At 48.7% G+C, this 26,608-nt stretch overlaps 1 protein-coding gene across 1 annotated transcript; it reads right to left on the bottom strand.

Moving 5' to 3' along the window:
* Positions 1-687: 687 nt before the first annotated feature.
* On the bottom strand, positions 688-26,608 carry LOC126570695 (tyramine/octopamine receptor-like). Its single transcript, XM_050228634.1, has 6 exons — positions 25,152-26,608; positions 12,476-13,425; positions 9,868-9,970; positions 4,379-4,504; positions 4,046-4,223; positions 688-3,187 (listed from the first exon to the last, which is right to left on the bottom strand). The coding sequence occupies exons 2-6, from the start codon at positions 13,344-13,346 to the stop codon at positions 2,039-2,041; spliced, it is 2,427 nt and encodes an 808-aa protein (XP_050084591.1). The 5' UTR covers positions 13,347-13,425; positions 25,152-26,608; the 3' UTR covers positions 688-2,038.

Raw genomic sequence — 26,608 nt, forward strand, 5'->3', positions numbered from 1 at the left:
GCCACAATGACGGAATCAGAGTAAAAAAAAAAAATGCTTTGCTTTTGTGTAACCTAAACGAGAAACACGGACCCGTTTAAAGCATGAAAACATGAACCATGAATGGTTCTATTGAAGCGTCCTTCGTTACTGTCACGGTGGCTGCTGATGCGTTGTTCGATTGTTCGACGTTGTTACTGTAGGTCACCGCGGCGCACATGGTGATTGTTCTATGCTGGAGTGCTTCACCTGCCGCATCCCGGACGAGAACACTTTACATCACACTGCGCGTGGCACGTGGAGTCAAACAGAAAAAGGGTGCCGCAAAAAAAAAATGAGCCACAAAGAGCGAAAGGTGTCAAAAGGATAAAGCCAGACGACAGATGGTTTCAAATACTGCGAGCTGATACTTCACTTTTCATCCCTTTTTGCTGCTGCTGCTCCATCGCTCTCGTTGTGCGCTGGAATTTGAATGAAGAGTGAGAGAGAGAGAGAGAGAGAGAGAGAGAGAGAGAGAGAGAGAGAGCGCGCGCGGTGCTTCTTTGCCCCCCTTTGTTGGTTTTGTAGCACGTGGCGTAGAAATTCAAAGTAAGTGCTTTCGAGTGTGATAAAGAAAAAAAAAGGATGAAATGGAACACCTGGCTTGGCCGTCGAGAGGCATCACAACTGAGGGTATGGGACGCGAGACAAGGCTGTCAAGAAGGCGCTTTAATCGGAACCCCGTAGTGAGCCACGGGCCTATGCGTTTGGTGTGGCAGCATGATGAATGGTACGCTGTCTGTCCAGCGTGCGGTGTGCCGGTATGCCAAGCCTGGTTAGACCGATGACACGGCACACGGTGACGGTTGCATGACCAAGCACACAGCCGCATCGGCATCGGCATCGAGGGCGCAAATTGTGTGCGAATTACTTTCAATGTCTGACTGACAGCGTGTGGTCGGTCGCGTTCACTGTGCATCAAAACGATGAAAGGGTGGATCCAGCGAGGAACACGAGATAGTGTGTGGCTCCCTTCTTTTTTTTTTTTGGGTCAAAACCAAGCCAGCATCCAATAGAACACGAGGATCGCTGGGTGGGATACGCAACGCCATGCAACGCAACATAAATCTCGTTATGGATACACAAAAGGACATATTCGGCGTGTGGTAGGAGATTATACGATTCATCGTGTCGAGCACGGCAACAAAGGCAACGGCGGCACTCCGGTGCCGAGCGATCTATCGAGCGGCCCCCGAGGGAAAGCATCATGGCACCAAGTGCCGTGCCGTGTATATATTTGGACACGCGGAGCATACGGGTGGAATGGAGAATGGAGGGTTTAACGCCGTCCAAAGTTCCCGTATCCAGAGTGTGCAGTAGTGAGTGGAACCAAATCAAACAACATACACTCGCATAGCGCACCGAATGGAGGTAAATCGTGGATAAAAGCTTTTCCCGAATCAAATCTTTTCTATGCGAATGAATTGAAAGGATACCCACGGTACTGTTACTGTTCTGGTTGTTTACAGAATTCGTTCTGTTTCGTTTGCCTCAGTTTGCGTGTAACGTGGTTACGAGTGAGCGAAGAATAGAACGAGGCGTTTTGTGTGCAACTGGGATGGGATTGTATTTTTTTAAACGACAAATGAAAAGAACAAACAGATGGACTTGATGTCTTTGATCTTTGATCTTCGAAACAAATCCATGGAATCGTTTTAAACGATCCAGCACGTAGAAACGAACTAATGCTCCCCCTTGGTGTTCTCAAAACATTCTAGCAACTGAGCAACTGAGGAGCGTGTAGCGAGCGATCTGTCATCCACATCCGATATCCGCCTTGGTCATTGCCCATTTGATCAAGACGTTGGATTGGGACACCCCCTTGGCGTGTTGCTCCGTCACTCCCGGTATCTTGCACCTGATTCAGCGAATATATTCTCGTTTTAGCTATCGAAAACATTCGATGCCAACAGGTGCAACCCAAGAGACATCAGGGGGTACACGAGACCCACGAACAGACACACTCATCATGTGGTACACCAAAAACAAAGTGTCCACTCTAGTGCGGTCCACCATTCCCTCATCGGCGCATCGACGGTTGGTGCATGTTGGCGAACGGAGCTTTCTCGCTGTTGCGGAAAAACCGGCGCAACGTGAGCCGCCAGAAAGCGGCCCGAAAATCGACACTATAGAACGCGTAGATGAACGGATTGATCGCACTGTTGATCCAGCCGAGCCACGTAAAGAACTCGCTCAGCTTCGGCACCGCCCAATCCTTCGGCAGGAACGGTGTGATGATGTAGTGGATGAAGAATGGTAACCAGCACGCGATGAAACCACCGACCACGATGCTGAGCGTTTGGGTCGTCTTGTTTTCTCGCTTCATCGACGAGATGCGCGAAGAGAGGGACTTTTGGTGGACACGGATGTTGTTGCCGGATGACCGGGTACCTCCTCCTCCTCCGCCACCACCACCGATGAGCTGAACGGAACTCCCGGTCGTGGTGTTGGCGAGCGACGTGTTCATGGTGTTGTTGCGCCTCAGTGCCGTCGCCGCCGTCGTCGTCGGTGCTGCCTGATGATGATGATGATGGTGGTGATGGTGATGATGGTGATGATGATGGAAATGTTGTTGAGCTCCCGTCTGGGCGCCTGGACCGCCCGGACTGGTGCCAGTTGCTGCGCTGGCAGGCACCGCTCCGCCAGCAGCCGCTCCGGAATGGGTTTGTGGTTTTTGGGTTTGTTGATTGAAAATGGTGCTTCCACCGGACCACAGGGGGGTCAGAGGGGATGACCGTTTGCCAGCAGAGTCACCACCACCACCACCACCGGTGCCGGCCACATCGGTCATCGGACCATCGACATCCGGAGCGGTGTGAGGTCCATCGATGTCGTACGGACTGCTGGTGGCCGCTGCCCCGGCTCCAGCAGGCCCATTGTTTTTGGTTAGTGGCCCGGCCACCACTAGGGTTGCGGTTTTTGGGTTCGGGATCGGATGGCCAGCACAGCCAACGGACGAGTTCATGTCGACCAGCTCGTAGTGACCGTTCTTGTGGTTCTTCCTCGACGATGGCTTCGGATGGCCGGCCAGCACACTCTCGTCGAGGCCGTATGCGGTCGTCCCCGTGGACAGCTGGGATGAGGAACGCTTCCGCTTCGGACTCAACGGTATCGGATCCTGCTCCGACTGATAACCATCTTCCTCCGGTTCCCGATTGCGATGACTTTTCTGTTTTCGAAGAGGGAGGAAAAAACAAAGGAAAACCGGTTTTTCTGTCAGGGTTGATCGGTTGGTGGTTGGCCTTCGCGTGCTCCCTAATTAGCTGCAGTGATGCTGCAAATGTTGCCATTCCTTCCGAAACGATAACGCCCGCCCGGTGACGCTCGTTATCATCATTCGTTCGTCTTCCACTCTCCCTCCACAACTCAACCCAACCCACAGAGTGACGAATGATTTTGCTAATTAATTAATGAAATGAATAATCATTTCCGAAAACCATTCCACCAAGCCGCTGCACTAGACTGTCTGTTCTTTCATAAGCTCTAGCGGTTCTGGCGAGAAGCAAAACGACAAAAAAAAAGCTGAACTGGAATTGGATTCGGAGCGCAATTCGCAGGAACGCACTTTGCCATTCAGTCTGCGTAATCGTTTCCGAATTATGCATTCCACGGTGCCGATAAATCATGATTTCCAGCCTTAACATAAACCAAAGCCCCGGACCGGTATGCCGAGTGCGTGCGTCACCCTGCGGCCACGCGGTCCGGATACCGGTCGTGGGTGTCTTGGATCGTGGAGTGAAGCGCATCATCTGCGTGTTGGCTGTCAGTCACTTCTGGTGGGGCCGGTCGGCGTTGTCGGCGCTTCTTGGACCAGATGGGGAATGGAGCAAGGTATGCAAAGCGGTCCCTTTTGTGGCAAAACTGGCCGCCGGCAGGACGAGACGACAAGACGCTCGTCCCGGGGATTGTCTACGAAACGGAGCAAAACTCCGGTTCGTGATATTAGTATTCGGACGATGGCGTCGGACGGCGAGCACGGAAAGGGATTAACAGGAGTCCCCCCCCCCTCCACCTTTCTCCTACATACCTTGTGGACAATCTCCGTCATCTTATCGTGCCGCGAGGCGACGACGCATGATATCCGCACGTACACGTACACCATGACCGTCATCGGGATGAAGAAGGAGCCCATGGCGGAAAAGACGACGTAGCCCTCGTTCTGATTGTACCGACATTGGGTCAGCTCTCGGCGTCCCGGTTCGTACCTGTCACGGTCGTGTGTGCATGTGTGTGTGGTGTGTCGGGATGGAGAAAGGAAAAGGATCAGTAAAACGAGCGTTGGTTTTTTTGGTGCTGACGTGGCTGCGCTCATCAACGCGGTGTTGTTGCTGATGCTAGGGCAACAACATTGGCTTCTTACCAGCCTAGAATCGGAGGACAGGTGATGGCAAGGGCTAGTACCCACACGACCAGGATCATCAGTAGCGCCAACCGTTTCGAGCGACGGCGGCGAGAGTAATTCAATGGCTGCGTTACGGCTAGATATCTGCAAGAACGGAAAGGAAGGAGAAGCGGTGTCGTGAGTTAGGTGCTAAAGGGCAATTAGGATAATTGGTTGGAACGTTCTAGGATGTCGTGGAAATCAGAATCCTTATCAGAGAGGGTGAGAGATAACTCCCTCTAATTAAGCTGACCAAACGGGGGCGAGCATGATTTGGAGTTTTCCTTTGATGCGGATTATGTTAAACCATTTCTTAATTGAGTCTGTGGCTTCGGTCAACAATGGTACAACACCAATTACCCCCCCCCCCCCCCCTCATGGAATGTTTCAGTAAGTGATGCGCCATAGAAATCAAGATTAGGATACAAAGGAGCAAAAAAAAAGGTTCACTGGCGATGATGAACGTTGGAATCAATAACAAGCTAGCAAAGCGATGTGTCTTTACCGTCTGATATTGTACAACGCTTCGCTCAACTTTTATAAAACGAGCAGTATGTTTGATTAGAAATCTTAACATTTTCCTCGAATCTATACCGCAGCGAACAAGAATAAGAAAATAATTTATTAGTGCTCCAGTGATGATTAAAACTATTTGTTACATGATATTTACTTGTGTATACCATTTCACAAGTGTAACACATATTTTAGCAAATTTAAATCTTGCACTTTCTATTAGACAAAAAGACTTTTTCGATATTTGAAATATTTTGTTACCAAAACGAAAATCGCTGGCCGAGCAGTTACGCATTAAATCAGCAACGATAAGAATAAGATAGTTGGGTCATCTGATAAAACCATCACATAAGTTGATGCTGAAATACTTTTTAGGCTATAATAAAATTAAAAGTTGTGGTAATGGCAAAGCGCTGTTCGAATATTTTGGAAGAATAAAAGAAACTTTAATTTGAAGTGAAGCAATTCGTTAAGCATGGGTAAAAAGAGTTCATTAAAAATAAATTACTGCTAAAAAATATTGTTTTACGGCTAAAAAAACAAGAATAAGAAGCTTTTTTAAGATTTTCTGCTACCAACAAAATGATGTTGGAAGAGCGAAAGCGTCTTAATAGTGCGAAACTACATCATAGTTTTAGTAACGGAAGCAACGCTTTTAAGAATTTGGAGTTGTTAAAAATAGCTGGTGCGATAGAAGAGCGCATTTGTTGCATGTCTTTAATTGTATGAATGAAATGTTTTCTAGAAATTGTTTATGATTTTCTCGTATAACAGTACTCGGAAGCGCAAGTGTTATTCAGAAATGCTAAAAATGGTCCCACCGAGGCTTGGGAAAGAACTTTAGTTTAGAACTCAGAATTTCTAATTGAGGAAATGGGATCTGATGTACTCTGCGACATCTAAATTCGCTCCTCATTTAAAATTTATCGCTGTAGAATTTTGTTATTTATTATTTGTTTGTTACTAGTCACAGGTGGTTTTCTTCCACTCCTACCGCTTAACTCATCAGTACAGCGTTTTAACAGTTTTCCTTGAAAAATCAAACCGCAGGGTTTGTAAACGATTTATTTTTGGCTTCTACTTTTCGAAACATATCCATCGCTTTGATGTTTTGCTGTAGTAAAACCAAATGAAACATTGCTAACACTTTCATTCAGTTGGCCAAAAGAACAATCAACACAACCCACGGCGTATCTTGAACTCAATCGTGGTAACGATTGTCACACTTATGTCGCTTCAAACATCCTCAAACTTTGCAAAAGCACATCAAGCACCCTCTTCACTCCTCTTGGCACCTTCTCAAGCACCTTCTACTCCTCTATGCTCTGGATGTGTGTTTCGGGCGCACAATGCGGGCCTCTACAAGTGGAAAATGCCCCCAAGTGTGTCGCTTTGCTTTTGCATTAAGGATATGAGACGGTGATAAGCTCACATCAGCGGTGGTCGCTCCTTTGGGAGCTTCGGTGCCGGGTTTTCGGGCGGAGAAAGTTGCTTAATTAGTCAGAACCTGGCCCTGCGCGTGAATATCGTGGAAAGTGGTGTTACGCAGCACATTAGGGCTGGCACCACTGTCATCAACTTGCCAGGCCATGGTTCTTAAGAAGATGGTTGCAGGAACGGCAGGCAGGAACAAGTTACTCCCCATCCCAGTCCCATGGCGTTATTGTGTGTGGCACGTATTCACACGCCGTTCCGACAGGGAGACAGACAAAGAGAGAGAGAGAGATAGAGGGAGTGAAAATGGGATAAATAAGATAATCTACCCGGAGGCGAACAACACGAATTGCAAATGACAGTTGGCATGGACTTTTTGCGGAAGACACTGGGGGTTGTACTGGGCTGGGTTGGCTGGCTGGCTGGTTGTGAATTAATTTACAGGCCCACCCTCATCATCAACATCGTCGTCGTCAACGGCGCCGGCATCTGAGGCCTTGTGTCGTCATTTTTTGGCATACTTTTAATTAAGTTAGTCCGCTCAATCGTTGTGCACCGCTTGGTGGCGGTGAAGCCCTAATGCAGTTTGTAAACTATTTCTCCTTCCTCCAACCGCTCTCCGGTTTCTCGCTGTGCCAGCAAAACTTTCTAATTTTATTGGCAGCCCAGACCCAGCGGCACCAGCGGATAGGGCAATTCGCGCGATGAAGCGCACGCTAGAAGCGTTTGTATAGGAAAGTGCATCGCCGCACCGTGCACCGGACGTCACCGAAAGACGCGAAAGGACTACATTGGTGCTGCAGTGACCACACCATGCCGATGCTTTCTTGGGCCATCGCTTCGAGCAGCAGCAGCAGGTCTTGATGGAATGCCACAAGATGACGGTGTAAATCAATTTGCGGCTTCTTACATGCAGATGGCGCCTCGGGGGGCCCCCGGTGTACATTGCACATTATCTGCGACCCTCGTTATCCGCCTGATCATCACCATCGTCATGCTCATCATCTCCAAGTCCGGGACCCGGGCCGGGATAATATACGCTCCTCATTACCGCTCGCGTTCAGCTTTCGTGGCGCTTAATCCTGGATGCCGTTGCGCGTTAGGCTGCAGCCCGGAGGCGATCTGTGTAGCGTCATGCGCCCGGAAGCCGGTGAGATGGGATGGGATGGAATAGGAAAGAAGATTTGTCGCTACCCGAGTTAAACGGGATCCCAAGGACGAACACGATGACGACGCTAGTGGTGATGAATCAGGATGAGCAGCAGCTGGCAGCGAAGGGAAGCTGCCACAAATTATTCATTGCCTAGTCCTAGACACACACGCGCATATCCATTGCAAAACCGCGTTCGTGCCCGTTGACAATGGTGTAATGTGCGCATAATTTATTCTGATCTTTATCAGGAGGAACAGAAAGCGAGAAACGTGTTCGCACGCATGTAGTTCGACACGCTGTGACACGGTCACATTACAGGGCGGTCGTGATTAATGATGAAGCAGGAGTAGGAGTAGGAGCAAGAACTCCATCAGGGACGCTCCACCGGGAGCGTTTCACGATCCACAAGAAAATGGGGTTTCAAAATGAATGCCAGACTGTGTTCTTGTGTGCCCGTGTGCTTTTTGTTTTGCTGGTGAAGTTGTTTTCGTTATGTTAACGTCGCAGCACCACCTCAAGACACGTAGAGCAACGCTCAGTACACTGAATGTTTCAGTATCTGATGGATGAATAGCTCCTTCCAATAGATTCCAATTGGAATATCGATTGTTCGGTAATACATTGGTTGTTATGGGACCGGCAGCACATACAAAAAGTCCTACAAAGAGTCTAGCAAGAGTCAAGTGTTATCAGTGACCACTTGCAAACAAAACAATTAACGCAAAGCGCCACTAAAATTCGCTTCGTCAGGATGATAGCATATCAGCAGTAATCTCCAACGCAAAGAGCGAAAAACGGCAATTAAGTGCTTCACCAGCAAACCACCGTACCGTATCCTTTCAGCAATCATCCGTTTTGTTACATTTGGGTGGCACGAGAAGACTGCCACCATCCCATCCGCCCGGAGAGGATTCCGACGTTCATAAATCATACTTTCACGTTTCCACTTGTCACCGACTAAGAATGTGTAGTGCTTTGGCGGCACAATTTGTTCCTCGACTCAATCTCACTTAAAGGAGCAAGCAGCAAGCAGACAGCAGCATCAGTTACCGTATGCAATGCGACTCCGTTGCGGTCCATCGTCGTTTATCGCAAGACCAGAAAGCATCAGCGGGTTTTTGGGCACACCGGCATACCGATCCATCTTTCCTAATGGCCTGCCGGTGATGGGTTTCACTTCGAATCGAAGTTTATCGTACAAACTGCAGGCGAATTGTTGTTTACTTACGTCGTTGACATGTGATGGTTTGTGGCAAGTGGGGGGGAATAGAGCGACGACGTGATTGTTGTGCGTGCGGGAACGCCGTTTCCGTCTCCCGAATTGTTCCGCTTTTTCCTTTCATCCCTTCCTTCTCGCTCTCTCTATCTCTCTGTCTCGTAGTACTTGCTGAGTACACAGAGTTGTGGTACCACTGACGAGGGTTTTGCTGCACGGAAACCCCTTTTTTCTGGCAAGTGATAACGGTATCGGGACAATCGGTGACCGTGGTTGCGACCGTGAGTTAACCGATTTCACTACTCAGTCCCTGCTGCTGCTGAGTCTGCGCGATAGTGTACCTAAAGGTAGCATCTAATGGAGTCTCCCCGCAAAAACCGGACCCAGAGAGGGTGTAATTGGTGGCTGTTACCGTCACCTTCCTCCCTTTCCTCACGGACGCACACGCTGTGGCTTCACTATTAGCCTCTTTCTGCCTGCGATGTCGAATCCAACGAACTCATAATTTATGATCCCCTAGTGTGTCTGTGATGGTTCAGTCACGGGCACGGGGACTATACGATGGGACTTGTTTGAATATGAAACATGATGTCAAAAGTGGGCACTCCTTCGACATTTTACGGCAAACGGACGCACGTACGCACGCATCGGGGAACGATTTTCCGCGTTCCGCATTCAGCGCTCCGCGTGTGTCATGTGTCAGTGGCCGGTCTGTGTCGAACGTCGAGCAGCCCTTTGCGGTGCGGTCCCTTGCGAGCAATTCTAGCCCACTTCGGGATCCTAGGAGAACCGGCAAACCGGTGAACCGGCGAACAACTTTATTGAACGAATGGCAGCCACTCACCAGCCACTAACTCGCGTAACAGCAAGGTACCTGCATCAACGGTGGCACCAGTAGAGAAAGAGGATTTGTTCGGAAAAATGGAGGAAAGTTGTGTGGCAAACACGGCGTGACATCATACTCATAGAGAGCAGATAGAGAGAGAGAGAGAGAGAGAGAGAGAGAGAGAGAGAAAGAAATGATTGAGCTTTTGGGTCTGGAGAATTCGAATCCCGTTGGATCCATTCGACAACAGCGGCATTCAGGAGGCAACTAACCGTATCTTGCGAGCTAAAACGAACGAAACAAGAAGCACCGGTGAGCTTACTTACCTATCTATACTAATGGCACAAAGGCTAAGAATTGATGCTGTACATAGAAGTACGTCTAATGAGATCCATATATCACACAGAATCCATCCGAGCTGCCAGGAGCCTGTAGAAAGGGGAAAAGAGCGGAAAAAGAAAATGAAAATCCTCGATACTGTGGACGGTGAAAATGAGAGAGTAGTATCAGCTGCACCACTAGACGATACTGCGACAAGGACTGTACATGGTGGAATGTTTGTCTTGGAAAGTAATATTACCTATCATGACTCTTCGCCCAATGACATCCAAAGGATACACCGTAAAGGGAGCGAAATGGAGCATCATCACCGTCGCTGTCATCGATTGCTGAAGCGTACCAGCGAGCGCTGTTCAATCGCGAACAAAAGCACAAAGTAGAACCGGGCAACCGGGCAACCGGGTTCACCGGGGAGGCAAAGGCACTAAATGCATCGTGCGGTATCCAGGAATCGCAAGCCGGATCCCCGGGCGACACAGCAAATGGGTTAAATTAACAGAGCAACAACGCTGGAGCGCGCCCGGAACGTGACTTCACCGTATCGTGGACAGATTAAAAGAGGGAGCCACCAGCGAAGCGAAGAGGAGAAGAAACCTTAGCCAGTGATCCTTTTTCATCTCCGGTTTTCTTTCTACGGTGGATTTTTTGTTGTTGCTTCTTTTCTACCTTCACCAAATTAGCTCCAAGTGCAGCTTTTCGCAATGGAAGCCGATGAAAGGTTTGGTCAGTGGCGTACTGACCGTAATTAAATCGCTCGGACCGGTTTACGTGTTCCGAATTCATGGTGCACCAGTGCACCTTTTTTAATCTAGTCGACCAACCGGTGGCCACTGACCAGTATGCAGTTAGTGTAGTGAACTGTGGCTGAGTGTGTGGCGGGGTGGTGGTGGTAAATTAACGGAATGGTCCAGGACAGCGCCATGGCGTTGAAGTAGCCGCTGACTAGTCAGCCCAGTATCTTTGTAGGAAATGTAATCAAGCGATCATTCAGCAGCAGAGTCCCAGTAGCCTGTGAGTGCACCCGATGTCATGGGTTGCCCTTTTTTTCTCTTCTTTATGACAACATTTCTTCGAGTGCAGTCACCGGGCCCGTGTTTATGGGTCGTGGGCCATGGGCTATGGGCTTTGCCTTTGCACTTTTGCACTTTGCCCGGTAATAAAGCACATGGATGCACTCGCCACTGGCCACCTAGTGTTGGAGAACATTTGCATTTGCAGCACCCCTTCCGGGCTACAGACAGCGACGCTGGTGTACCGCAGTGGACGTACTACGGTCACTCCATATTTATGATCATGGAAATGAGTTCGGTGTTTCATATACATCCATCCCCCCGTGTAATAGACAGGAACTGGAGTGATGAAAAAAAAAAACATGCAATACGAGAAAAGCGGGAAAAGAGACACAGTTTCGGTTCTTTAAAATATGCGAACCAAAGGACTTGTTGTTCGTTTCTGGTCGGTTCTGGGACCCTTCATTAAGGAGCTACTCTGAAAATGATCTGCGTGAAAAAGCCTGCTCCCAATAAATATTCATTGACTTTCGGCCCGAAGCGCATGTGAAGGTGTTTGCGAAGGTAGATCGAAAAAAAAACAATGTTTTCGTTTTCACCAAACTTTACCGAAACGCTGCTGTGGCGATTAGTGTTCATTAGTTTGAAATGGAGAAACGAGGCAGGAAAAGCCAACTCCTGTTTCACCGGACAAGTGTTTGATTACAGTTTCGGGAGGAGCGACATATGTTTTTGATTATTTGATTGTCATATGTTTGTTTTTGATGGGCGCGAATAAACTTCAGAATCATGACATCACACACGGAGAGAACTTTATCCGGTCTGCGTTCGAACAGAATAGCGGAAAATACATTTCCGAACGAGCAAACAATAGAAAAGAAACGACCATTAGACATTGCAGCAGCACCGCTCAAGGCTAATTGGTTCACAAACAAATGTTCCAGAAGAAAAAAAAACACCAAAAAAAAAAACGCATCCCATGACCAAACTCATGCACATGAAGGCCATCCTCGATAAAGTTTCTTCGTGGACCGGGGGTGGACATCGTTAGAAAAAGATGCCCTCGATTGCCGTAGTTCGCCGGTTAGACCTTGACAAGAAAGTTCGGGAAGCCAATCAACGCATGGCAGTGATCGCGGCGGGATATGGTTGAAGTGAAAAAGGAAAAAAAGCGTGCAACGATGGAATAAGGATGGAAAAGTTTCCAATAACAGTGCGGTCGCGGCGCCAGTTTGGAAAATATTGATTAACGTCGATAGCCGCTGGCCAAATCCCGGCCCCCGGGTGTGGCGTATCATAAGTGGCTTTTTGTTTATTTACCCTCCGCGGGGCCAATCAAATGTTTACCGGCGTTGCTGCGGAACGCCGCCAACACGCTTAAGCCACACGAAGCCAAATAAAACCGCAAAAACCGTAAAACTCGCTCGAAATGCCATTTGCGTTAGGGGCGGAGAACGTTCACTGCAGAACGCAATCCACGCCAGCGAGATCTTGGACCGCCTCGGTCGTTCGGTCGGTCGGTCAATAGGTCTTGAGTAACACAAACAAACCTGACCAGAGCACCAGCAGCAGCACCACTACTTACCCATCAGATGAACGGCCACGGCCGGTGGCATGACGAAGATTCCGACCAGCCAATCTGCCACCGCCAGGCTCATCACGAAGCAGTTGGTAACGGTTCGCAGTCGGCGCGTTGTGATGACGGACAGGATGACGAGCGTGTTGCCGATGACGGTGACGACGATCAGCAGACAGAACAGTATCACCACGACCCAATCCTGCCAGTCGGCGATGAGCAATCGGTCTTCCATCGCTTTCGCGATTTCCAGCTGTGGCGTTCCGGCCACACTGGGCAGCGAGGGTGATACCGAGGACGCGGTAGCACCACCGAACGTGATGGCGGCAGCTGTCGATGACACGAGATCGGCCACCAAGCTGCGACCACCGGTTCCTGCTTCGGCACCGGCAGCGACCAGCACGCCGAGCTCCGTTCCGTCCATCGATGGGGCACGGAACGGATCGATGGTTGCGAGGAATGCGGTGGGATTCGTGGAACGATTGTTGGCCAGCACGGTGAACGATGCCAGATGATCGTACAGCAGTCGATCATTGTCCAGCGTGCCGGAATCGTGAGTACGGCCGTCGGCCACGAGCTCGGACGACAGCGAGGAAGCAGCGGCCCTGGCCACCGCCACACTACTACTGCCGTTGCTGTTGCTCGTGGTGGCAAACGTTGTTACACCGGTCCGGTTGACAGTCCTGCCATCCAGTTTGGCCTCTGATGGATCGGCAAGATCACTGGCACTGGCGAGCGTTTGCAAGTAGCTCGCTGTATCACTAGCGGCAAGCGCTGGTAGCGCCACGGAGGAAGCAAAGTACAGCACGGATGGTGTTGGTACTAGTGAGGCTGTAGCCGTGGTCCTCCACTGACGATCGGTCAATGATCTTCCTTTCATGGTTCACTGGGGCGCTTGCGATCAGGTGTTGGTGAAGGAATCGGTAATATGCTTTTCATTTTGCAGCGCTGAAGGACAACTGGAACGAGATCAAGATAGTGACAATTTATTATTGTGAGTATTTCTTTTGAAAAAGCATTTTGATTCCACGTGAGGGAAATTAGTGCAAAAGCACCGTTTTATTTTTATACAACATACTGTAATCACGAAAACCACAGAGACGAATGGTAGGCCGAAGGCTCAAAGTCTCTTTAATCTTAATAAAAAAAAAAAAAAAAAAAGTTTTATTTTTATGTTTTGATTAATCAACGCGCAATAATCGATCCAAGTTGAAATCAATATTTTCCTTCAATATCAACCTTACGCAGTGTTGGATAGAATTGAAGGATCTGAATTGGTACGCGAAAATGAATGTTATTTATGGGGGAAATTTGTTAATCACTCTTGGTATTCACCATACATAATTCTAAACAAATTTTAACAACATTGATAGTTGTTGTTTAACCATTGTTAGATTTTTTAGTTGTTTCTGGTACTACGAAGAAGATTAAACTAATCTGTTTGACATCGAATTGGCGTGAATTTTCCTGCATGTTCTAGAGAAAGTGAGCTGAAAGGAAATCCTTTGGTGTTTCTATTGGAGTATTTTCACAGTTCTGTTCGATCATTTTCATTTTCCTTATTAATATTAATCCCGATTGCGTTCGTCGAACAATCGAACGTAATTGAAGTAAAAGTGCTTTTCAAGCTAACACAAAACATCGCTATTAATGTCGTTCGTTGAATTGAATTCGACGAAAAAATAACGGAATGTAATGCAAGTTCTCGCAATCGGCCATGCAAAACATGATTTTGTCAAAACAGGTTCTGGGTTTTGCAAACAATCAAGAAGCGAAATGTTCCAAGAGATTCACAGTCTTTCCAAGGAAAGACATTTTCAAGAGCTGCTCCACTGTCGCAACACGATTAATAAGAGTGTTTCTTTTCCTATGTAGCATTATTTGCCATTGCAGAAAGCGATCGAAACCCTCTACGGCACCAAAATCCTGTTTTCATGATAGTTCTTTACATTTTACGATGAACATTTTAATGTTTCCCTAATATTGGAATAAAATCCGGATTATTGTTATGGTTTCAATTAATAGATACGGTTCGAGTAAAATAAAAAACTAAACCCCTGCTACGATGATTTACTTTTCTTAATAAGATTTTTGTTACTTCTTAAAACTTTGAAGAAATATCTGCGCAAGCATCATCAGGAAAATTAATCTGTTCTCCTCGGTAAATCCGTAATCCTTGGCAGACAACTTAAGACATTTGGTCTGGTACCGGCGGAACCCAAAAAGAACCGCGTAGAGTGAGAACGAGCAACTTTTGTTGTTGATTAATCTACACCGACCCCGTTGCAGAACGGTGCAACTCCTGGTGCATACCAACTTCTCTTCTACCAATAAAAAGGTAAAACGGCGCAGCAAAGGTTATTACGGCCCGGGACCCTAAGCCCCGTGCTAAAACATCTTCGGTCGGAAAGGGATCGGAACGGTTTCAATCTCTCGCACCGTTATGTTTTTGGGTAACGTCGGAGAAGATGGTTCGCTCATTTGAAACCATCCTTCTTTAAGCTTTCTTGTCTTGCAAGGTCTTAGCCGCCGCACCCGGGTGTGCAGTGGGGCACGGGAGTGCAAGTTCACCTTGGTGAAGGAAAATTAAAAAAGATAAAACGTAAGATTCGACCATGTACGATGGTGGAATCGGTGGGGGATTAGTTCACAACGCTTTTGCTGTGGCTTTAGTTTGTTGCATACTTCTTTTTTTTATATCACACAGGTACGTCTTGTTATTAGTATTGCAGCAACTGCGAGCAATTTAATGAAATCAGGGATTGTAAGAGAGAAGAATGAGGAGAGTGCTGCTGTCTGGCCATTTATTACAAAAAAACTGGTCCTTGTGAGGGATGGGCCCGTTGAGGTTTCGAACCAACGGGAGCAATCAGTGCTACCGAGAGCTTAGCGGGAGATCTGTTGGATATAATGCTGCACGGATAGGCCGCCTCCGGTCTGGCCATTCGTGATGATTCTTCAGAGGTGTTCTCGCTTCTAAGAGTAAGTAACGCCACTGGGGCCATGGCTCGTGCTCCAGGTGGCCCAGACAGTCTTAGACGAATATTTATCGAATATCCTGACGGAAGGACTCGAATAAAAAAAGGAACAGAATCGAACCAGGATTTCCTTTACCAACGTGCACCATTGCCATCATTCAATGTTCGCCGACGAGGCGCGGGCAGGGTGGATTTTCTTTTCTAGGAAATCCCCCGGCCAGGGCCGATACCGAGGACCCAATCAGGTATTTGCACGGCCCGGTTGGAATTGCTTATCGATCGAACCGCAAGGATTTGCATAATTTTATGCCCTGCCAGGCCGGTAAATTTCAACTTCTGTCACTGTGGACATCCTTTTGCGGTCCAAAAGGCCGGACCAGAGTGCTCCGTTCGGTGGTTTTACTGCTGCTGCCAGTGCTTGCTGCTGATAGTTGCACTGCTGGCCTAGCCATGCAGCGTACCGTACTTGCACAACGATCCTTTCGAGCTAGCAGGGGCTGCTGCTGCTGCTGGAACTCGCGTGGTCGGTAGAGTAAGTTTCTACTGTGCGGTACTTTTCGCTCTTCGTACCATGATGAATTACATCCATTTCCAGCATCTGGCCGCGCGTGGACTTTGCAAAACGCTTCGCTCTTGGGCCGGACTCGCGCTCGCGCTCACTGTAAGCGGTTTCGCAAACTTGTAATCCCTTCTTAATGCAGACCGCACACAGACCGTGTAGTGGTTCCTTGGGCTGCTGCTGGTGTAGTAGGTACATGATGGCTTAGGAGAAATGATATTTACACCCTACAAACTTGGCTATCTCCTCCCTACCTCTCTCCATCGCTTAATGCACTCGATATGTTGGCTTCATTCATTGGTATTCCTTGTCGGCTTGTAGCGAAGCTAGACATAACGTTACAAGTAGCGTTAGCGTTTCACGTGATTCGCGAACAAAAAAAAGCGAAACCGAAGCTCAATATGTGCCACATTCCCGTCTCCTCGAAGGCCACCATCAGTTCTGTACGTGCGCGTACTTTTTGGAAGGGTAAACAGCCGCACCATGCACTGAGTGGCGTTCCGAAATTCAATCACGAATCAATTTGACGTGCCGTGGTGTTGCCGTTGACTAAAGGTTCGACACTCTGTTCGACGGTTTTCTCCTGTGAGTGCGTCTGGCGGATGTCGCGTGGAGAAATCAAATTGAACTGATGTAGAAAGTTATGAAACTCAAACTCACAGTCCACAGTCAAAGGCAAAGCACCGCATGGTTAAAGTGAACCCTTTTTGGTAGAACAACGGAATGAAATTACGTTTCCTATCGGTCGATTGTGGATCGTTCGGTGCAAAAGTCACATCCAGAAATTAATTTGCTATATGTATGCAGCAACTTGCATGAAGTTTCATGCCAATCGTTCATACAATCGTACAAGGTTTTGATTACAGAAACCCCCCAGGGGAAAGTATTCCCACGGCTTCAATTCCTTAAATAAATTCGCGACACAGTAGAACATTATTCCATTATCCTTGTTCCTAGAATTAGCAACTGCAATTCAGAACGAAGCAGCGGTCAAAACAACCGGAATGAAGCACGCAACAGGCAATCGCTGGCCAACGCTGGCAGATCGCGGGTTTTTTCCATGAACTCTATGAAACCAGCAATGGCCATCGGGTCATTGGGAATTGGGCACACGAAAAGAGTAAAAAAAAAAAAAAACACCAGGGTTGTCTGTGTCCTCGTCGTGGGTTGAAGCGAAAATTCAAATTTTCTCGTGTTTCACCGTGAACCTGCGAGCGATATTGCAGTCTCTGTGTCTGCTGCTTGACCACCACTCGATCCGCCCAGCATCCATCAGCGGCTGGTAAACTGGTCCTTCTCGGAACCACTTCGAACCGGTAGAAGGTGGTCCCCTCGGGGATCAAATCCACGTGCACGGTCCCCAAATCGGTGCTTCGGTTCTATTCATTGGCATCCGCGCTTATGATGACCGTGGATGTACGTCGTTGTATAAAAAGAACGAACAAAATCAGCGAACAAAGTGCACATTTTAGCTCTAGCAGCCAGTGCGTAGGATTCGACGGCTGAAGGCTTCAAGGTGACCATGCTGTGTCCATGGGTGCGACAGCAGCGACGTGAATTGTAGCAGATGCATCAACAGAGTGAGAGAGAGAGAGAGAGCGAGAGAGAGCGAGAGAGAGAGAGAGAGAGAGAGGGAGAGAGAGAGAGAGAGAGAGAGAGAGAGAGAGAGAGAGAGAGAGAGAGAGAGAGAGAGAGAGAGAGACAGAGAGAAATGCAGATAGGAATGGGCAAAAGTGCTGCAACGAGCGCAACATAATTAATGAATCCATTTCATTGAGTGGCCACCCAGTGTCGTTCATTGAATTTTGTAACAGAGCCTGTCCCGATAGCGATGCATCAATTTAAACTGTCCGCTCCATGGGGGGCTGGGGGGGGGGGGGGGGTGCATTGTGCTTACTGCTGATGCGCCGTGATGCAGCATAATGCAGTCGATTAGATGCGTAAATCCGATCACCGATGAAATTATGAACCCAGTATCCTGCTGCTAAGGTCTCCCTAGAGGCCTCTAGAGCGTCAGATACGATTGGCATGATTGGCTCTTTAAAACGTCGAATGATGCTTTTGAGCTGGGCAGTTAATTCCGTCATGAATCGGTTGCCCGTTACTCATCGATCGATGATCCACCGATTGAACGCTAATGAAGCGCGGGATTCGTGAAAGGATCGGGCCGCTCACGGACACGGTAGCTCGCACAAAATGCCCGAACAGTCCAGAGGTAGCCCGGGTCCCCGGGGGGGCGTTGCGGTACTGCTACCATTCCGCATATTAGACAGCGTGGGCTGAGCGATGGCACGGAATGGCAGCCGGCATCCGGCTTCCGGTACCCGCTGGCCACCCGCTCCAGGGAACCTTCGCGTGGCACAGGCTACGGGCACCAGATGTTCATCAAGTACAGTCGTCCGTTAATTAGACAATGTAAACATCATGCTAGAGATAATGAAAAGCTTGCATTCATGGGGAGAGGAGGGGGGGGGGGAGGGTGTTTGGGGATCTCATCACGCACCCCAGGAGACCGAACACGGGCCCGTGCACTCGCGCACTTGTGTCGCGGTTTTTCGGGACCGGTGGAAGCCGTTTGTGAAGCGGTATGATGCAGTCCACGAGCTACACGATGGAGTGGCTCCGTGATTCCTCTTAGCCACGGAGCAACGCCGAAACCAAGCGCACTACCCGGAAAATGCTGTAGAAGTCATTAAAATCGTGCATTGCCCGCCTCCAACTAGAGTTGACATTGTGGGCGGTAAGTTGTGACTCTCGGTTTGAGCTGATGTTTGACTTGGCCCCGGAGTAAATCCATTGTTGTTACCTTCCCGCTACTTGGTATGGTATACCACAGGATGCGTACCATTCCGGTTGACACGGAATGGTCCTTTCGTTCGTGTTGTTGTTGTTGCTTTCGTGAACTCCATTGTTTCCACTGCGGAGTGACCCCTTCCTACGGGGTTTCTGTTCAACGTAACGCTGACGACTTGCGTCCGGTTTCGTTTCGTTTGCGAGCACGCATGCAGAGGACAAAGAAAACTATCATTCCCTTCTGACATCTGGTGGTAAACAGCGTCACAAGATAACACACGGCACGGCGGTCCGCATTGGGCTTGGGGTTCGGCTACTCACCCGGTACCATTTATCGTAAATCACAGCCGCCAGCTTCGGTCCGTCGGTGGCGCGAGGTGCATAGTATTAATCTTGTCAGGAACCACCATCACCACCACCAGCACCATGAGAAGGACCGTACAGCGTTTCCCTAGAGGATGATCTGGTATCCGGTAAATCTTCATCCGTTGCGCTGTCAGTTGTGTTACTGGGCGAGCTTATTATTACTATTGTTGGACTCAGTCCAGTAGTCCCCGGTCCGTTCTACGGCGGGCACAATTTGTCATCATGCTAATGGATTCGTTATTTAACCCCCGCTCCTATCCCGCCAGGCAGGTCAACCTATTGGACCATTAAGGGGTGTTTGGTGCAAAGAACCTTCGGGCACCTTCTTGTTCTTTTGTTGCGCTGTCAGCACGTAGATCGCTGCACGCAAGATAACACCCTGCGGAAGGATTATCACTATTTGCTCCACAGAAACAGAGAGAGAGAGAGAGAGAGAGAGAGACTAATCCACGACCAGGAAAAGTAGGCAATGGTGGGTTATTCCTGCTGTTCCCGGGGAGTGCCCAGGTTACTACGATCGAATCGGTTAGGAAATCGGTGGCGCGAAAGTTTTCTTCGCGAGCTGCCAACAGACTAATGACGATTTACTGCTTCCCAGTTTTTGTCGATCAACGCCCAGTGTCCCCCTGGTTCCGGTAACGCGTGTTTGATTGGGGATTTTCCACTCTCACACCCTGGGGAAGGAAAGACACCCTCCCCTGCCTTGCGATCGGCCATTAGACTCCGAGTGCCAAGTCATTTCCCACCGTGACAGTAATAAATTAGAATTATCAAGTTACGCGCCTAACCAAAAAAGGTCAAAGCCAGGTTCACAGCACCCCCCCCCCCCCACCCCCCGCTCTTGTAGCCTCGTGCGTGACGTAGTTGGAACTGTGATCGCCATGTTCGTCGTTACACCTCCCGCCCCCGCTTCCTCGTTTCGATTGTTTTTTGTCCAGCCAGCTGGCCGGTTTGACCTCACCCGGCCATGGACCGAGGGAGGGTGGGCGTGTAAGCGCACAGATCCACTCGACAAACTGTCAACAATCGACCCTCCCACCCACCGCGCGCCCTCTATCACGTGCAGTGAGGTTCCGAGAGGAACTCAAAAGTAGCGTTGGACGTTGGAGCGTTGGTCGATGGATGACTTTGTGTCCTGCCCTGCGGTACTGGTGGACGGTAGTTGGTGGGTGAAATTGCCCCGAGAATGGGCTTTTTACTGTTGGGACTCTCGGAGAACCGAGCGCCGACCAATTACCGAATCCTGCGTCACTCTTGGGCGTCACGCTTGGATCCGTTCCGGGAACGCAACCTTCCCCCTTAATCGGTTCCTTGCGTGTCGATAGCATGCCGATCGAAGATGATTACTTGTTGCCCGATGTGTGTCCACTAGCGCGTTTCCGTCCAATCGGAATCGATTGACCTGGGAACCGGTTCGATCTCGAAAGGGGGCGCGGGTGCGCACCAAGTGGCCCATTATGTCCTTTTACGGGTGTGCGTTTGTCGCGTGCACTGAACTAGTTCCATCGTCCGCACCTCTTTGCCCCGCTGGTGCTGACGTAAACGATGGATGACGCTTGTTTCGATGAATTGAGGCGCGCAACCCGATAGCTGGCCGTGTGTGCCGGGTGTGCATAGTGCCGTTACCGGCGCCCGATGCGTTTGATTGACATTTACAAAAGCTCCCGGACCCCGGACACCGTGGCATAGTGATGGTTTGTCTCGTTTCCCCTCCCACCAAACTAATCGACGCGTCCGATGATGTCAGGTTCCGGAATGCTTTCACGCTCGGTTTGTCCTCACTGCCACGCTCGCTAAAGCTAAACTTTGAGCACTAATTTATGCTGCCAGGGTGTTGTGCTTTTCACGGTGAAACACAAAACACATCAAGCGCCCCTTGTGGTGTGCGTGTCAAAATGGAGGATTAATAATAGCTTGTGGTCTCGCGTTTCTTTGCTTTAACAGTGGTGTGGCTCGTTCGTCCGTCGCTAGAAAGCGGCCGCACTCGCTTAGTGAGGACCTCCACCAGGAATGCCAGGAAACCGTCCGACCGTCACCCTCCGCCCGTGTGGGTCTCCTCTGCGTTTTGTGGTTTAGCGACAAAATTGAAAAGCTGATTTGATTAACCGAAGCAATTAGCGATGTGTCGGCACGTGGTGAGTGCGGGCGTAGGCCGATGACTTGGCGGATGACGGTGGACATCGTCGTCGGCGTTGCCGTTGTCCTTGCGATGGTATTGTTATTGTCATCGTGGTGTCAACGCGTGTCCTTGCTTTGGTTGAAGATTCCGAGTAAAAAAAAAAAACAACATCAATTCATGTCATGGTGAACCGTGGGCCCTGGCTGTCATGCTGTGAGAGGTCTCTGGTATGTCCATCCGAGTCCAGTGGAGCCGCAGTGCTATGCTATTGCCTCTACGGGTCCGTGTCTTGCTTGCTGTCTAAGGACACTGTTGGTTTCGAATACTGAGAGCTATGATTTGATGCTGGTCAGTTGTTCTCCTGGACTTCAGGTCGTTCCTTGATAGAACTACAATGCACAGAGGATTTTGCAGTTGGTCCGATCGCTGCCTACTAAGTTGCAAAGCAAGGAACGTTAAATGTTGGACTCGTCTGCTGCGTTGAACAAATTGTGCTCCATTGTTCGGTGAATGATTGAGCTTGATGACAGCTGATGATGATGATGATGATGATGGTGATGGTCCTGCTACCACAAAAATTGTTCGCGCTACGCAAAGACGACCGAAGCTACGGCGGGGATCACAGACGACAGGATGAGATTTGGTTCGCTTGATTAGATTATGTGCCGACCATGACCAAGGCGGCCGTTCGGCAATGCGCTTGCTTTGGAATGATCTTTTCGTACGAGGCCGTAGCGAGCAACCTGTAGCCACGTCCCAGAGGCCCCTCACGAGAGGGACGCAGCTAGTAAAACTTAATTAAAGTGCTCTTGTCATTGGCAATTTTTCGCTTTTTATGGACCATTAGCTACAATCACCAGTGGACCAGCAATGGCGGCGACTGGCGGAGATGCTCCGCCAATCAAAAGGCAAAGTCCTGGTGGCCGAGATTCTTGATTTGGAAAACCCCTCGGTGTCCCCCCGTGATTTGTGTCCGGTGAGTCTGGTTCGCGGCAACAATTTGGCCTACTTTTCAAACCGTAACATCCGGTTTGATTCCGCAGCCACGTACGGATCGAAAAACACGCACGTACGCACACAAACACAGAGACACCGAAAAGGGGTTTGCAATCAGGACGGTCGTGTCCTGTCCCAATGATAATACCCAACGGTGGACAGCTGTCATTGGCATGCGGCATCCGGCGTGTCCTTTGGCGCTGGCCCTCGTAGGCATATTCAGGATGAGCACCGAATGAGCCAGCTGAGGCCCCAACGGGCCACCCGCAGGACCAATTCCCTGGATCCGGCAGATCCTTCTTATTATGTGGTCTGCGTGACCGGAAACCGAACTGACCGATCCGGCCCCGGGACTTTCGAAGGCTTTTGAATCCTTTTATTCCGATCTCCTGCTCTTCTTCTTCTTCGTCTTCTTCTCGACAACGGAATAACAATCATGGAACCGGGTGCTGTCGTGCGGTCTGGAGCTTTTGCGTTTCCTGTTCAAAATTCAATTCCCACCCTTTCCCTCCTTCGCTGGCCGAATCTGGAACCACAAAAAGACGACATGGACGACGACGAGTCGGCATGTTGTAATCGAATAAAAATTTCCATTTTATTTCCTCACTTTCTGACAGCCGAGGTAGAGCGGGCGAAGATCTTCTTTCTGGGAAAGTGATTTTCTTTACGTTTTCTGTGCTTTTCTCAATACCTTCAATTGGTCGCCGATCGGCTTTCAATGAGTTGGAGAATGTCAGAAAGTCCTTTTCTACAACACCCTTAGCTAATATCTAGCCTTGATACCGAGAGTCGAGTGTAAAGCTAATGAAACTCCATGAAATTCGACTTTTCTCATCCTCCATTTTCCCTTGGAGTAACCAAGAAATCACAGCAAAGCCTCTGTTTGTCCAGTTTCGAGTGAAGTCACCGAGCACCCCGCGCGAACGCACAACTTTGGCTGTTTGCTGCCCAAGTTCTATTGCGAGTACCGCGGTCACCGTGTTACCATGGTTTTTAATTGAAATCACTTCCAATCAGCCGCCCATCCTGCGCCTACCACTCCGGCCATGGAATAAGTTTCTTTTAATTTATGTAGATGATACAATTTGAGGCAATGTCTTTGATCCAAGCGCAACAATTAGCCAGGCGGCAGTGAATTCGCGCGAGGCCACTGGGAGGGTCTCATAGCCGCGAATGGCAGGATTAGGTGTACCTTCCCCTCCGCTAGGCATAGAGTATGCCAATGGATATACCGATGCTTTCCAAGGGACAATCTCAGGACTCCGGGTCCGGGTGACAATTTCGGGCACATTAATTAAGTGCGCCTCAAGCGTGGCCCATCGAGGATGGATCATATTTTTGAGGCTCAATTTTACCTGCCTGATAAGCTTATCCCGAAAAGGTGGGCACTCCAAACACTCCAGAGCTTCTTTGAAGAAGAGGGAAATTGATTAGCGCCTCGAGAGCGCGTCGCGTTTATTGCGGTCTACGTGCCGGGGGACTTAGCATGATTGATTAGGAAGGATGGGGCGTTGATGGTTTGAAAAGAAGTTTCGCTTCCTCCGGCAGTGATTCTACCTGTAGCCAGTACCTGCGTGGCGTAGATTAGACATTCTTTTCGAACGTTAAAGGAGATTACGGGTATCAAGGATGAGGAGCAACTAGCTGTCCACGGTTGGTTTCAAGGATGAGTGGCACAACATGAACCCTGTTGCGATGGTCGTTGTGTCGAAATGTTTGAAAAGCTATGCGATGTATCTGTTCTTGTCTTTGGTATGCAAAGTTCATGCAAAGATTTGGCTGTGCTGGTATTCTTTTAAACTGAATATCCTTTATGCTTATTCTATTAGGTTGTTTCATAAATAATTACGTTTTTTTCATGCAGATGAAAATGATTGTTTCTTTGGGCGATTTCAAGCAAAGCGACAAATTTGTACTGTTGGCAGTAGTAGACATTTTTAGCTTGACTTAGAAAAAAGTGTGCATAATTTCGTTCATAACTGTGTACGAGGCATCACTTTTACTATGTAAAAATATACGTAACGAGAATGTTAAGGTATCATTAAAAGACAGTTTGTGTCAAAATTGATTGGGGAACATTCCGTTCTAGAGATGATTCGCTCAAAGAAGACCAACGTTAAAAGCGCCCGAGAGAAGAATGTAGCCTTTGAGATGGTTTAAAGGAACCAAAACATTGATTTAATCGTCTGATGTCATAAACAAGTTAAATTGAAGTGAACCATCAACAGGAAATGGTCAGAATTTTAAAATCGCAATGATTTCATCTTCCAGCAGGCCGCTTCCAGAAGCTAGACCGCATGCATCTTTATGTCGTCACCAAAAACTGAAAGAACCTGACTGAAAACTTTTAATGTACTTAGCATATATCCCTTGCCTTGCACTATTAGACTGCCATTTGTTTCGATTTTTGAGGCCATTTTATGCCAATTCTGAAGATTCCAGAAAGATGTCAGAAGATTATAAAACAAAATGAAATATAAACCACTCATTTATCTTCATTCGAAGTATTTCATAAACGGTATTCACTTTTGATTACCGAAAGTGCAATCACTTATGAAAGATTAGGTTCTTTAAGAAGGAAATTGCTGCTGATTAAGAGTCAATGAAAGGACATAATCAATGTAACGATTGCCAGAACTAATCTAAAGAGAAACAGCTGTGTTAGGGTTAATATTTAAAAATGATGATGTAACCTGTGAAATCTACTCAAGTTTAACGAAAAAATAAAGTTATGAAATATTAAAATTTAACTAGAAATGAAGGTTCTTATCAACAACTCGGAGTAAAATTGATCTGCAGAGTGTAGGACTTTGCAAAAACTAAAACCAAGTATCTCATCGTCTTAAGTGCTCGTCCATGACTTCCATGACTCACCTAGTTCGAGCCCGGATGACCTTTTACCTCACCAATCCTCAACTACGCACTACAGATTACGCGGAAATTGGCAAATCTTTACGGCGTCGCGCACTTCCGCAGAACCATATCTCATCTAACTTTTAACACTCTCTCAATCATCAACCGGGTCGCCGTGTGCCGCTTCACCGGACAAGCGGTTTTGCCGAAACCTTACTGCCACCATCCAGCGTGTGCGAGATTGTTTTTCCTTTCTTCCGGTTACTATCACGAGCGCACGAGCGCGCCAATTTGTTCCGCGGATCAGTTCTCGCACTTAATTTTCCTCACAAAACCTCCTCCGGTAGAAAACGTTCACTGGCAAACACTGAGGCCACTGCTGCGAACATTAATGCTTTTATGCGGCACCGGGTGCACTAAAGTTGTGCGGTCGTTGATGACAATTTATGCGTCCAAAGGCAGCGTCCGACTGGTAGCTAGCACGGGCATTCAGCATTCGTCGGCCACTCCTCTGCCGTTTACTGCTGCTTGGCTAAGGTTCGCGCGTTCTGTCTGTCTTCGCCTCTGTGGAAGGCATTTCGCGATACGCGGAGTGGACCGTAATCAACAAACAACTTAGCGAGGCTACACTAGGAGGCCACACGGAGGGACAGACACTTTGCTCATCCAGCGAATTGATCCGTCATCCGTTCAATGATCGGTGGGATAAGCATGTGCCTGTAGCGTGTGTATGTTTGTGTGCTTGTATGTTTATAATGAATATTTGTTTATTGTTCACAAGCCCTCTCCGTTGTTGCCCAGCGGTCCGGTGGTGGTGGTGATGGTTTGGCATAGGGCCCAGTTAATGTGAACACTGCCAATGGCGGCGGACACACTACTCTCTCTCTCTCTTTCTCTCTGGGCGCCCTACCACAACCCCATCACCCGGGGGGAGCACCATTAATCTAGTCTCGGGTTCATCTTGGCGGATCGCGACGTCCCGAGTGATGTGACGATGATCCCATGGTCCGAGCGATTCGCACCTTTTTCCACTGTTTGATTTATGAGCGTTACTGACGCGTGCGACCATTCGAAGCGCGACCGAACAGCGCTAGCTAGCCAGCCCGTCCTACCTCACTGACCTCGCTGGATGGTTCTGGATGGATGGATGGATGGATGGTTGGGCGGATCACTTGAATTGATCACTCGGTCGCCGGAGATACGCCGGAGTTAGTGTTTGATCGAGCACCAAGACACCGCTCCCAGAAACTTCCCTTTCCATTCCTCAAACCACTCTCCAGACCGTGTTGGATTCAATTTCACGAAACAAACGTAAACACACCGGAATCGGATAATCAGGACCACGTTGAGCGCCAATTAGTGGTCCTAAAGGAGATGAGCCACTAGTGGTCGATCGGGCTGAAGGTCCTACGGGACTTGCTAAACAAGAACTGAGCCACCAACTCACCCCTAAAGCAACGATTCCTTCGAAAGGGAAC

This window comes from Anopheles aquasalis, chromosome 2 (genome assembly GCF_943734665.1).
Source record: "Anopheles aquasalis chromosome 2, idAnoAquaMG_Q_19, whole genome shotgun sequence".
NCBI lineage: Eukaryota > Metazoa > Arthropoda > Insecta > Diptera > Culicidae > Anopheles > Anopheles aquasalis.